This window comes from Prunus avium, chromosome 1, assembly GCF_965620075.1.
Source record: "Prunus avium chromosome 1, drPruAviu1.hap1.1, whole genome shotgun sequence".
In the NCBI taxonomy this organism is placed as follows: domain Eukaryota; kingdom Viridiplantae; phylum Streptophyta; class Magnoliopsida; order Rosales; family Rosaceae; genus Prunus; species Prunus avium.
This window is the reverse complement of record NC_142284.1, coordinates 19,705,628-19,718,382: the sequence shown is the minus strand read 5'-3', so window position 1 is coordinate 19,718,382 and position 12,755 is coordinate 19,705,628. Positions and strand designations below refer to the sequence as shown.

Here is a 12,755-nt window from a genome sequence, read left to right as displayed (position 1 = left end):
CAAAATCCATTTATAAATATACCCAAAACCCATCATTACACACATACCCAAAACCCATTTTGGGTATGTTTTCAAAACCCATTTTGGGTATGTTTCTATGTTTAAATAGTGCTTGGGTATTTTTATAAATACATGTCTAGGATTGAGTATTTTTATAAATATCTACTTATAAAACTACTAGAAAAGAAAAAGAAAAAAAATAAAATGAAACACATAACTTTCTCGTGTGATGATAGGCATATGGGCTTCTTTTTTGGGTTTGATTCGGAGCTCCTAAAATCTCAAAATCAGCCTTGATTATGATCATAGCATAAAGAATTGAATGACTATTTCTGAATGTAACGTGTAAAATCAGTTAAACAACAACAATCATAAAATAAAATGGCCAAAATTTCAAAGTATAAAGAACCAAACAGGCAGAGAAAATTCTTGTGCGAATGAGACACAAAAACGTGGCTAGAACGTTTTGAGCTGCAATAGAAACATATTGTCTTTTTCTTTTTTTTGGTGAAAAACTTATTGTCTGTTTTATTAATTTAAACAAGAAAAACGCGTCACTAAAAACTCGAAATCAAGATTTATATATAAGACGTTTATATCGTCGCTTAGAAGCTTCGTTTCCTGTCTGTCTCTTAGATCTCTTTCGCTCTGCATGTGACTGCTCTCATTCGAATTTCGCTTTCTTCTAAAGTTGTGGGATTCTCTTTGACCTTCCAGCTCCCAATCCGAAGATCTGCCTCTGTAAGAATAATCCCAATTCCCATGTCCTATTTTCCGAGAAAATGCCCGCAAACTTTCCAATATTTTCCCGGAAAATTTCCATGTTCAGCTGCTGTGCTTTGCTCTATGATGGTTTCTAGGGTTTGCTCACGTTGAAGTTCTTGTATGTGTTGGCTCAATTTTTTCTTTTTTGAAATTCTTGTATGTATTTGCACCTATCAGATCTCCATTTCCTAGGGTTTGTATCTGTGCAAGTATCAGTCTTTTGATTGTAGAGTGTGTGTACGTGTTGTTTTGTATCTCAATTGGGTTGAATCTCTTAGTTTGGAGAAAGATTTATGTATCCTGGGATTTTCATTGCTCTCTGGTGTGTTGAATTCAAGGCTTTGTAGAGTTTATAGGTTCAAGATCAAATTTTGTTGTTCGTCTCAGTAGAATTGGAGACCCCCTTATCTTATATATCAAAAGCGAACAAACACATTGGCTTTTTTTATATCTTGGATCCTTTGGCTTAGCTTTTGATTTTTTTAGAACGAGTTAGCATTTTTTGGATTTTGGTATCTTTGAGCTATTTGTGAGGGTAAATTTAGGGTTTGTGTTTCTTATAGATGGATAAGGACAAGTCTCCTGCCCATGGTGGGGGTTTACCACCCCCATCAGGCAGGTACTCAGGTTTTTTGCCTACTGGAACTCCTTTCAATGTGAAACCCGAGCCAGCTTCATCATCATTATTTCCTCCATTGGCCTCGGGTGCTAGTGCGGACTCAGGTCATTTTGGTCATGGGATGTCTGCAGAATCTAGTCACTTTAGTCATGACATTAGCCGAATGCCAGATAACCCACCAAGGAAATTGGGTCATAGACGTGCCCATTCGGAAATCTTGACCCTTCCAGATGATATTAGCTTTGATAGTGACCTTGGTGTTGTGGGCGGTGCCGATGGTCCTTCATTTTCAGATGAGACTGAGGAAGACTTGTTTTCTATGTACCTTGATATGGAAAAATTCAATTCATCGTCTGCTACATCGTCCTTTCAATTCGGTGAGCCATCATCTTCTGCAGCAGCACCTGTTCCAGCATCGAGAGCGCCCACTTCTTCTGCGGAGAATATTGCCATCGGTTCTAATGAGAGACCCAGAGTCAGGCACCAACATAGCCAGTCGATGGATGGATCAACAAGCATCAAACCAGAGATGCTGGTCTCCAGTTCAGAAGATATCTCTGCAGCTGATTCCAAGAAAGCCCTCTCAGCTGCTAAGCTTGCAGAACTTGCCCTGATTGATCCAAAACGTGCGAAGAGGTACCAATTCTTGAGTAATCATATATCATGTGAATCTAAATCTAATGTTTGTTCTGGTATTTTGAAATTATTAGCTTATGTAATTCCAAACAATAGTCTATGTTTTCCATTTTGAGTTCACCTAATTGTTTCTTTAAGTTTAGCAATCAAAGTTCTTAGCTATTTCAGAATCTATTCAAGGTTGTGGTGGTGAGTAACTTTGCACTTACTTGTTTCAAATAGTTTAATGTTTGAGATCTTTGACATTGGTTTAGTGGCAGAAGGGGCAGTCAATGCATTTTCAATTTCTATTACTAATCAACTAGGCGTTTTTTTCTTAAATTTTAAAGTTCCTTCCAATGAGCTCCTCTAATTGGACTTCAATACCTTCATTGGAGCCTATCAGGTTCATTGTTTATAGAATTGTTAATACTTCATTGGACTAAGATACCTCAATAGGAGTTCAATAGAAACGTTGTTCTGGGGTTCTTGTAGGAAAATTACTACAGGCATCCCTTGTGGTGTCATTGGTAATTGAAAACTAGTTTTATGTCCATTCCTTTGTTAAGTATTGATCTTATATACTTTTGTTCTATCCTAAGATATCAAAACCATCGTCATGTTGTTCAAACCATTTGCCCAAGATGTTGTGGAACATAGTTCCTATATGTTTATCAGTATCACTCAACATATATTACTCTTACCTTGAAAATGGTGTTTCAATGAGCACAAGCAACCTTTATGATTTTTTAATAATTATTTTCTATCTATCTATCTATCAAGCATGTATATTCCCCTCGTTATTTTCCCATGATGGAATTTAAATAAATGATCGTGTACCTTGTTTTCCCTTCTACTTTAACATCATCATTGTGCTTAATATTATCATTGTGCTTAATATTTACCCCTTGATTGCCATGCGTTAGGATCTGGGCAAATAGGCAGTCAGCTGCAAGGTCAAAGGAAAGGAAAATGCGGTACATTGCTGAGCTTGAGCAGAAAGTTCAGACCTTGCAAACAGAAGCTACTTCCTTGTCTGCTCAATTGACTCTCTTACAGGTAAATTGCATCGGCTTATCATAGTTTTTTGTTAAAAAATGAATGTTCAGTTTCTCTTTATTGGTCTGCGCAGCTGTCTTAACTTATGATTCATATATTGCTTACGTGTTGAGGATGTAAATGACTGTTCTTATGGATTTCTTATGAGCAGAGAGATACAAATGGTCTGACTGCTGAGAACAGTGAACTGAAACTGCGCTTGCAAACAATGGAGCAACAGGTTCACTTGCAAGATGGTGAGGCCCCTTTTCCTTTCACGATTAGAATTAATATTCATGTAATTTTTATATTCTATATCTTTTTCATGTTCTTTTTATACAAGCCTCTTAGCACGCTCTCACTCGTGCGCGAATTGGCTTTTTAAAATAATTATCGTGGAGATATTTTTTTTAGAGTAATTTAATATAAAAATAAGAAGAAATAAAGACCAAAAACAAAAACTAATGAAAAGAAAGGAGTGGGAGGTGGTAACACCCCACTATACGGGGTTTAATTTTGTAATTCTTTAGAATTTTTTATTTGAACGATTTTGTTTTACTAATTTTTGTTTATTATATTAAATTGTCGTCTCTAGTAATTTAATTAAACAAGGGTAGTTTGCGGGATTTTGAAAGTTTCACCTCTAAGGCCTTCTCCCTTTAGCATGATGCAAGGACGCTGACACAATAACAATAAATGTTGTACAAAATGGACAATGTAATAAGTAGATGCTTACATAAATATACTTCATTTTTGTTAGAGATCATAAGGTAGGTTAGCAGACATTGTTTACTATTGATAACTTAAATAAAAATCGGTTTCTTCTGTTTATGATGACATCTTGCTGCATGTACATTTACAAAATATCTAATTTCTCGTATTCTTATGTTATAAGATTATACAAAGAACTTTGGTTTTCCCTTGACATTTACTTTTGCATCACGAGTTTATGATTGTTTGTTTACTCAACTGATCCAGAAGGTAATGAAATTAACTTAAATAAAAAGGTTCTTTGTATATTTTCGTATGGGTTTAGTGTTTTTATTGCATGAGTTGGCCAACCTGAAGTGAACTACCCCCATCATTGGAAATTTAATTACTTTAGTTTGAAAATTGAATATGGAGGAATGAAGTAATCCAATATGGTACTTGAACCAGTTGACATCCAATGCACGAGTTTACTTCGTTCTGATACTGGCACACAGGGAACAAAATGAAAAACAATAACGTCTTGTTCATGGAGTATTGGAACAGCAATGTAATATAGGTTTTCTTGCTGTTCTGGGTCCATATAACTTCCTGTTTGTTCTTGGTCCTTTTGCAAATGAAATTGACTTATAAAAAAAAGTATTGTTTTGTTTGTCTTGTAGCACTGAATGATGCACTGAAAGAGGAAATTCAGCATCTGAAAGTTCTGACTGGCCAAGCTATGCCAAATGGTGGGCCTATGATGAACTTTGCTTCTTTTGGTTCCGGCCAGCAATTCTATCCGAACAATCAGGCTATGCACACTCTTCTAACTGCACAGCAGTTTCAACAGCTCCAAATTCAATCTCAGAAGCAGCAGCATCAGTTTCAGCAGCATCAACTGCATCAACTTCAGCAGCAACAGATGCAGCAGCAGCAGCAACAGCAACAGCAACAACAAAGTGGGGACTTGAAAATGGGAGGATCCATGACTTCTCCCAGCCAGAAAGATAATGCATCAGAGGTCAACCAATCTGTAACGAAGGATTGTTAAGAGAAGTTTTCAACTTGTCCAAATGTAATGGTGGATCAAGGTGGGTCAAGCATTCTTCAAAAGTTGTAGTTGCACAGCTGTATCCAGTTAGGACTCCCCTGTCTTTATTTTGAGTCCGGATAGATACCCCCTTCCTTTTCATTTTGTGTCCGGTTAGATGATACATCTAGATGAAATTTGTTTGTAGGCTGTTCGATAGATATGATTTTAGTTCTAGATTGAATTATGGTATGGGTTATATATTTCTGATGGTATAGAGCACCTTGTCATTGTGTTTTTTCCCTGGTAATTATGATGGATTTAGATTGTGCAGATTTGTTCTAAAGTGGATTATTTACAATTTTCTGGAGAATGTTATCCTAGGAAAGGGTGGTTTTGTTTTTCGAAAGTTAGAATATATTTGGTTTAAGTAGAATTCAACTGAGCATTTGTTTGGGTTCATTCTACGGTATCATCTCATGATCCCAACCGTTATTATTTAAGTCCTCACTTGAGGATATAATTGGCAAACATAAGTTGAAAATCGTCGGACAATTGATAGTCATGTATGGAATAGTTAATGTCATACCTATATAAAAAGATGAAGGATGACGTTGTCATTTCTTGCATTACAATAAAAACGCCACCCGTTATAAACTATACAGTAAAAACATGAATATAGTCTTACGCAAAAGATAACTTGTATGTACTTTGCTGATTAGGTAAATTTTATATGTTTGGTTATTTGGTTTGGTGGGTTCGGTTTGGTTTGGTTTGGTATTGAGCCAAAACCGCACACTATACCAAGAGCTTTGGTGGAGGTATTTCTGGAACCGATACTGTGTTAGGAAGCCAACTATTTACTGTCCAAAGTAAATACATGCTTGATTTCACATACAACGGAAGAAAAAAAAAAGTGAAATTGCAAACAATAAGGCAATTTGTACAGTTTAGATGGGTAAAAACACTCGAACCTCTTAATCTGACGCCACACAGGTCTACCGTGGAAAGGAATTTAAGAGAAATTATTTTCTATGTTTTTTTCTTAAGGGATGAGAAATGGAATATTTATTTTCCATGTTTGGTAATGTTGGGAAAGAAATCAGGAAATATGATTTTATTTCATTTCCCATGTTTGGTTTGTGTATGAATGGAAAACAAAATTTATTTAATTTTTCATTTATACCCCTATTAGAGATATGAAACAAATAAAACAAAGTAAAGAATACCAAGTTTTTATTGGTGGATAAAAATTGTACTTCTAAATTGGTAACAGGAATAAATTCGTCATGAAAAAAGTGCATTTAATACTAGCTTTGGTTTCCACGCAAAAAGGAAATGAAATCCAAGGGATGGAGGGAATTTAATATTGGCCTATCAAGCAGATCATTTTCTATGCCTAGCTTACCAAACATGGAAAATCAAATAATTTTCTATGCCTAGACTTCCTATTTTCTAAGAAGAATAGGAGCATGTAAATTACTTTAGGCTTTATAACATTTGTGAGAAAGAGGTATTTTTATATGCACAAGAGAGATAGAAAAGTTGTGAGAAAAAATGGAAAGAGAAAAATATGTCATTTGTATAAATGCATTATAAATAGAAATATATAACACAAAATAGTAATCAATGCGTTGGATAATTGTGCGGTTGCTATCCTTTGTGAAAAGTTGCCAGATTCTCGCGATAAAGTCGATATTTTGATAGTTTTGACACTAAATTGACCAAATTTAACTTGCTATCTAGGGCTCGTCAATGGGCCGGGCCGGGCTAGCCCGGCCCAAATTTAATGGGCTTGGGCCGGGCCGGGCCGGGCTTTAAAGAGGAGAGAGAAAATAGCGGGCCGGGCCGGGCCGGGTTTTTTTAGAAAATTCAAAGCCCAAGCCCGACCCATGAGTCGGGCTTGAGAAAGCCCATCGGGCCGGGCCGGGCTAAGCCCAATGGGCCGGGCCAAAACGGGCCTACTTCAATCGAAAAAAATCATAAACTTAATCATAAGGGCATTTTAGTCCAAATTTGAGATTAAACTCACTTAATTCCAATATTTTCACATCAAACCAAATTCATAAAACATCTAATAAAGTCACACAACTTAATAAGATTTTCTACAAAAATAATAAAACCAAGTATTGTTTTTGAGGTTATTACATAATTAGACCGTAATACGTTTTAAGAAATAATTTTTAAAAATAATAAGTATAAATTATTATTTTTTTTAAAGGATGGTATGAATAAATATGCAAATGTTTGGTGATGTGTTCAAAAAGCATGATTATATTTGGTGGTACGATTATGTTTCGTGATATGATTATATTTGGTGATATGATATGTTGTTCATCTTATTTATATATATATAATTGTTGTATTAATAATTGACACAAATTAAATTAATGTGCTAATCATTCAATTATAAAACTAGGAATGAGTAAAGAAAAGTAAATGAAATGAAACAAATTATATATGTGATTTAAGTGATATAATCCTAATCCTAAACTCTTATTTATACATAATTATATATGTATGCGGGCCTAACGGGCCGGGCTTTTGTGGGCGGGCTGGGCCGGGCTTTCTTGGGCCTAATCGGGCCGGGCCTATGGGTCGGGCCGGGCTTCAAACACTCAAGCCCAAGCCCGGCCCGGCCCAAGACGGGCCGGGCCATCTCAAAGCCCATAACGGGCCGGGCCGGGCTTTTTTTCGATGGGCCGGGCAGGCCCCCATCGGCCCATGAGCCCGCGGGCCAAATGATGAGGCCTATTGCTATCCTTGGTGAAAAATTGCCAGATTTTTGTGAGATATTGTTGATATTTCGATATTTTCGGTGATAAATTGACCAAATTCAATGTTTTGGTGTTGGGAAATAACATCTCGATAAAATATTGATGAAATTTTAAAAAAAATAATAATGATAAAATACATTTGCCAAAATATCAGACATGATAAAAACAAAAATATCACAAATATCTAAGGACTATAATCATGATTTTATTTGAATATCACAACATTCGTTACAAAAGAACACATAACAACAAGGAGTTTCTAACTCAAGTGTTTAAGAGTATTAATGCCTGCATCGGAGACCCTTAGTTTCATTTCCTATTCCCCCAATATCGTTTGTATAAATAAAAAACACATAACAAACTAAACCTTATTAAGATAAGCAAATGCAGTTAAGTACTTGCCCTAGGGCAATAATAATATCTAGTAACTAATAATAGAAAATTAAATTATCATTCTTAAATGGTATAAACTTTTTTTTTTTAAAAAATTATTAAACTCTAGCATTAGATTAGATTTAGATTTTGGTCCCTTGTGTTGGAAAACTCATAATAGTGTAACAAACACAAAAAGACCAAAAATCCTAATTCTCATAAATAAAAAAATACCAAAATCTTAGTTCTCACAAAAAAAGAAAAAAAAAATCATAATCCAATCTAAAACTAGGATTTTATAAAATAAAAATATTATTTTTTCCGAAGAAATGGAAAAATAATTATGCCCTCAAGAAATAACTTTTTCTTTTGTGGCAACAAAGAAATAATAATTTGCTTTAAAAAAAAAAACAGTGAATAACATGGAAATCGAGTGGTCGAGTTTTCTTTGTCCCAAAAAAAGAAAAGAAAATGTAGTGAACCACTAAACGAGCCGTACATCCCTTCGTCTCAAACTGAACTAGGGTTTTAGCAAGAATCAAACGGGAACCAAACAGGTCAAAAAGAGCGCGAACATGAGCTCCTCCAAGTGTGGCTGCCATATCTTCGACCTCAACACCTTTCAATACATGGACTTGGGAGCCTCTTCGTCTTCTAGGGTTCTGAACAGCAACCAGCTCTCGTGCTTCAGCTATGTACCATCCAAATCCCAGAGGCCTCTGAAGCCCTCAAGCCTTTACTGCCTTCATCATCCTAGAAATGCTTCCTTGGCTCTATCTCGCAGAGATTGTGCTCTACTAGCCACCATTAAAGACACCAATGTCACCACGGAGAAGGTGAATGGTAATTGTTCTGCTGAAATCGAGCATTCGGTTTTGACGGCGTTGTCGCCGTTGGACGGTCGTTATTGGGGTAAAGTCAAGGAATTAGCTCCTTATATGAGTGAATATGGGCTAATTTACTACCGCGTTCTAGTTGAGGTACTGCTTTAATTTATTGCAATTTTAATTTTATTTTCTGTTAGACAACTGCATTTTTTAATCTGTTAGATATTATTTAAAGTTGGAAATGTAAGAAAAAAAATTGTAATGCTGCATGGCTTTAGTAGTTTTTTGTTACTATTTATTTTCTCGTATTACTACTGCTGAGATGAACCAGTGAACCATTTCAATTTTTGTTGACTTAACACGACTGCCCAAGCATATAAATTATGTTTTTTAGTATCAAAACATCACATTTTTAAGAAGAATATATATATATTGTAAATTGGGTTCTTTGTGGAATTTTTTTTTTGTTTTTGGGTGAAGGTGTCATTTATATTAATGAACTGTATGACAGATCAAATGGTTTTTGAAACTATCACAAATTCTTGAAGTCACAGAGGTGCCCGGTTTCAGTGACGATGCTCAGTCTTACTTGCAAGGAATTATAGATGGATTTTGCATCAGTGATGCATTAGAAATCAAGAGGATTGAGAAAATGACTAACCATGATGTAAAAGCAGTGGAGTACTTCTTGAAACAGAAATGCAGATCACATCCAGAAATAGCTAAGGTTGACTTTCCCTCTATTGGTTTGTTAATTCTGAAACACTCTGCTCCTTTGTATTTGATACACTTATATTGATCACTTTATTTCTAGTTTTTGAGAATCACATAACGCTTTTTCTTATTTTAGGTGCTTGAATTTTTTCATTTTGCTTGCACATCTGAGGACATCAACAACCTTGCTCATGCATTGATGTTAAAAGATGCTATCAACAATGTTATATTTCCTGTCATGGACGATTTGATTGAGGCAATATGTGACATGTCAAAGGATAATGCTTCCATTCCCATGCTTTCTCGCACGCACGGTCAGACAGCTTCACCCACAACTTTGGGGAAGGAAATGGCAATTTTTGCTGTGCGGCTAGGCATACAAAGGCACAGAATTTCTGAGGTCAAGATAATGGGGAAGTTTGCAGGTGCTGTAGGAAATTACAATGCTCATCTAGCTGCATATCCTAATATTAATTGGCCCCAAATTGCTGAAGAGTTTGTAACATCTCTTGGAGTGAGTTTTAATCATTATGTTACTCAGATTGAGACTCATGATTATATGTCTAAAGTTTTTAACGCGTTCAACCGATTCAATAATATATTAGTTGACTTTGATAGTGATATATGGCGCTACATATCTTTGGGTTACTTCAAGCAGACAACTAGGGCTGGTGAAATTGGCTCATCAACAATGCCTCACAAAGTAAACCCTATTGATTTTGAAAATAGTGAAGGTAATCTTGGTGTGGCTAGTGGAAGTCTTTCCTACTTGAGTGAGAAGTTGCCTAAATCACGTTTGCAGCGTGACCTGACTGATTCTACTGTTCTGAGGAACATGGGTGTTGGACTAGGACACTCTCTTCTTGCTTACAGAAGCACACTGCAGGGAATATCAAAGCTTCAGGTTAATGAAGCTCGCATAAGTGAGGAGTTGAACCAATCTTGGGAGGTGCTTGCTGAAGCAATACAAACTGTTATGCGAAGATATAGTGTTCCTGAGCCTTATGAGAAGCTGAAGGAACTAACAAGAGGAAGAACAGTTACCAAAGACAGAATAAGAGAGTTCATTAAAGGCTTGGAATTACCTGAGGAACCAAAGATCATTTTATCAAATCTGACGCCGCATAGCTATGTTGGAGCAGCAGTTAAACTGGCCAGGACGGTAGACACGGCTGTTAGAGCCACCAGAAAAAACACCAATGTTTCCACTGAGAAGGTGAAGATGGTGTCTGGCAACTCTTCTAGTGAATCGGAGCTTTTGAATTTGATGGCTTTGTCACCATTGGATGGTCGGTATTGGGGTAAAGTCAAGGACTTGGCTCCTTACATGAGTGAGTATGGTCTGATCTACTTCCGTGTTCTAGTTGAGATCAAATGGTTGCAATGGCTTTCACAAATTCCTCTAGTCACAGAGGTACCTACCTTCAGTGAAAGTGCTCGGTCTTATTTGCAAGAAATGATTGATGGATTTAGTTACAATGATGCATTAGAAATAAAGAAGATTGAGAAAGTGACAAATCATGATGTGAAAGCGGTGGAGTACTTCTTGAAACAGAGATTCCATTCACATCCAGAAATAGCTAAGGTGCTAGAATTTTTTCATTTTGCTTGCACATCCGAGGACATCAACAATCTTGCCCATGCATTAATGTTGAAAGAAGCCGTGAATGGTGTCATATATCCTGTCATGGATGATTTGGTTGAGGCAGTATGTAACATGGCCAAGGACAATGCTCATATTTCTATGCTCTCTCGTACTCATGGACAGCCTGCTTCACCCACAACTTTGGGAAAAGAAATGGCAAATTTTGCAGTCAGATTAAGTAGAGAAAGGCACGAGATCTCTCGGGTGGAAATAATGGGAAAATTTGCTGGTGCTGTTGGAAATTACAATGCTCATCTTGTCGCATATCCTGATATTAATTGGCCCCAAATTGCTGAAGAGTTTGTAACATCTCTTGGGTTGAGTTTTAATCCCTATGTTACGCAGATTGAACCTCATGACTACATGGCAGAACTTTTTCATGCATTTAGCCAGTTCAACAATATATTGATCGACTTTGATAGAGATATATGGGACTACATATCTTTGGGATATTTTAAGCAGACAACAAAGGCTGGTGAGATTGGGTCTTCAACAATGCCTCACAAGGTAAACCCTATTGATTTTGAAAACAGTGAAGGTAACCTTGGTGTGGCTAATGGCAGTTTTTATCATCTGAGCATGAAGTTGCCTATTTCGCGTTGGCAGCGTGACTTGACGGATTCAACTGTTTTAAGGAACATGGGTTTAGGATTAGGGCATTCTCTTCTTGCCTACAAAAGCACACTTCAGGGAATATCAAAGCTTCAGGTCAATGAAGGTTGCATAAGTGAGGACTTGAACCTTACTTGGGAAGTTCTTGCTGAACCAATACAGACGGTTATGCGAAGATATGGTGTTCCTGAGCCCTATGAAAAGTTGAAGGAACTAACCAGAGGAAGAGCAGTAACCAAGGAAAGTATAGTAGATTTTATGCAAGGTTTGGAGTTACCTAATGAAGCAAAGTCCAATCTACTAAAGTTAACACCGCATAGTTATGTTGGAGCAGCTGTTGAATTGGCTAGGACGGTAGACATAGCCGTGAAGGTGGTATGATACAACCGTGGATATGTTGCACAAGGTCTTCCTTTCTTTTGTCTCTGAGACTTGCATCAGAGGGTCCTATTTATTTTGACTGCCATGGGATTCAGGAATAATCTGACCAAAGGTGATTTGGATGTCTGAGGCGGAGGCACAACTTTTCATTGGAGAAGAGATGCTAATGCTGGCTGATGAAAGAATTTGAATTGTAGTTGAAAATGTTTGTATTGATATCCCAGGTTTGAAATTTTGGCCTTATAGTATTTAAAACATTGGGGCAATAGGGAAATATGAGAGGTTTTCATCAAGCTCTTTGTAATTTCCAACAGCACCAGCAATTTGGGGGCTGGTTTAAAAGCTAATAATACTTTCTTATGTTGGGTAACAAAAGAAGAAGAAAATGTTATTTTCAAATTCTCTGACTTCAAAAAACACGATTGAATAGAAAATGATTTGCAGGTAGCTAAAGAAAGAGAGGGCCTAAAATCATTTTTGCTGCAGTGGCTGAGAAATGGGAAACTCCAGCATGAACTCGATGTTAATGTTTTGCGTAACGAGGGAGTAAGCGGCTTCGTGAGCTGTTTGTGATGAAAATGATTGGTTGATGGTGGATGCATCAAAATAATTGGTTGATGGCCTTTTCAATTAATAAGAGAATTATATATAGCGGTTGGTACGGTTCGGA

The 12,755-nt window shown here is 36.6% G+C and overlaps 2 protein-coding genes across 2 annotated transcripts; both read left to right on the top strand.

Annotated features, from left to right (window-relative positions):
• The first annotated feature begins 579 nt into the window (after positions 1 to 579).
• On the top strand, positions 580 to 5,090 carry LOC110747634 (Basic-leucine zipper (bZIP) transcription factor family protein). The gene is made up of 4 exons (XM_021947784.2): positions 580 to 2,020; positions 2,926 to 3,058; positions 3,210 to 3,294; positions 4,408 to 5,090. Exons 1-4 carry the CDS (start codon positions 1,329 to 1,331, stop codon positions 4,776 to 4,778), a joined length of 1,281 nt encoding a protein of 426 aa, XP_021803476.1. The 5' UTR covers positions 580 to 1,328; the 3' UTR covers positions 4,779 to 5,090.
• A 3,258-nt stretch (positions 5,091 to 8,348) lies between these two features.
• On the top strand, positions 8,349 to 12,471 carry LOC110771903 (uncharacterized). The gene is made up of 3 exons (XM_021976268.2): positions 8,349 to 8,886; positions 9,245 to 9,460; positions 9,584 to 12,471. The coding sequence occupies exons 1-3, from the start codon at positions 8,482 to 8,484 to the stop codon at positions 12,083 to 12,085; spliced, it is 3,123 nt and encodes a 1,040-aa protein (XP_021831960.2). The 5' UTR covers positions 8,349 to 8,481; the 3' UTR covers positions 12,086 to 12,471.
• Positions 12,472 to 12,755: the final 284 nt, after the last annotated feature.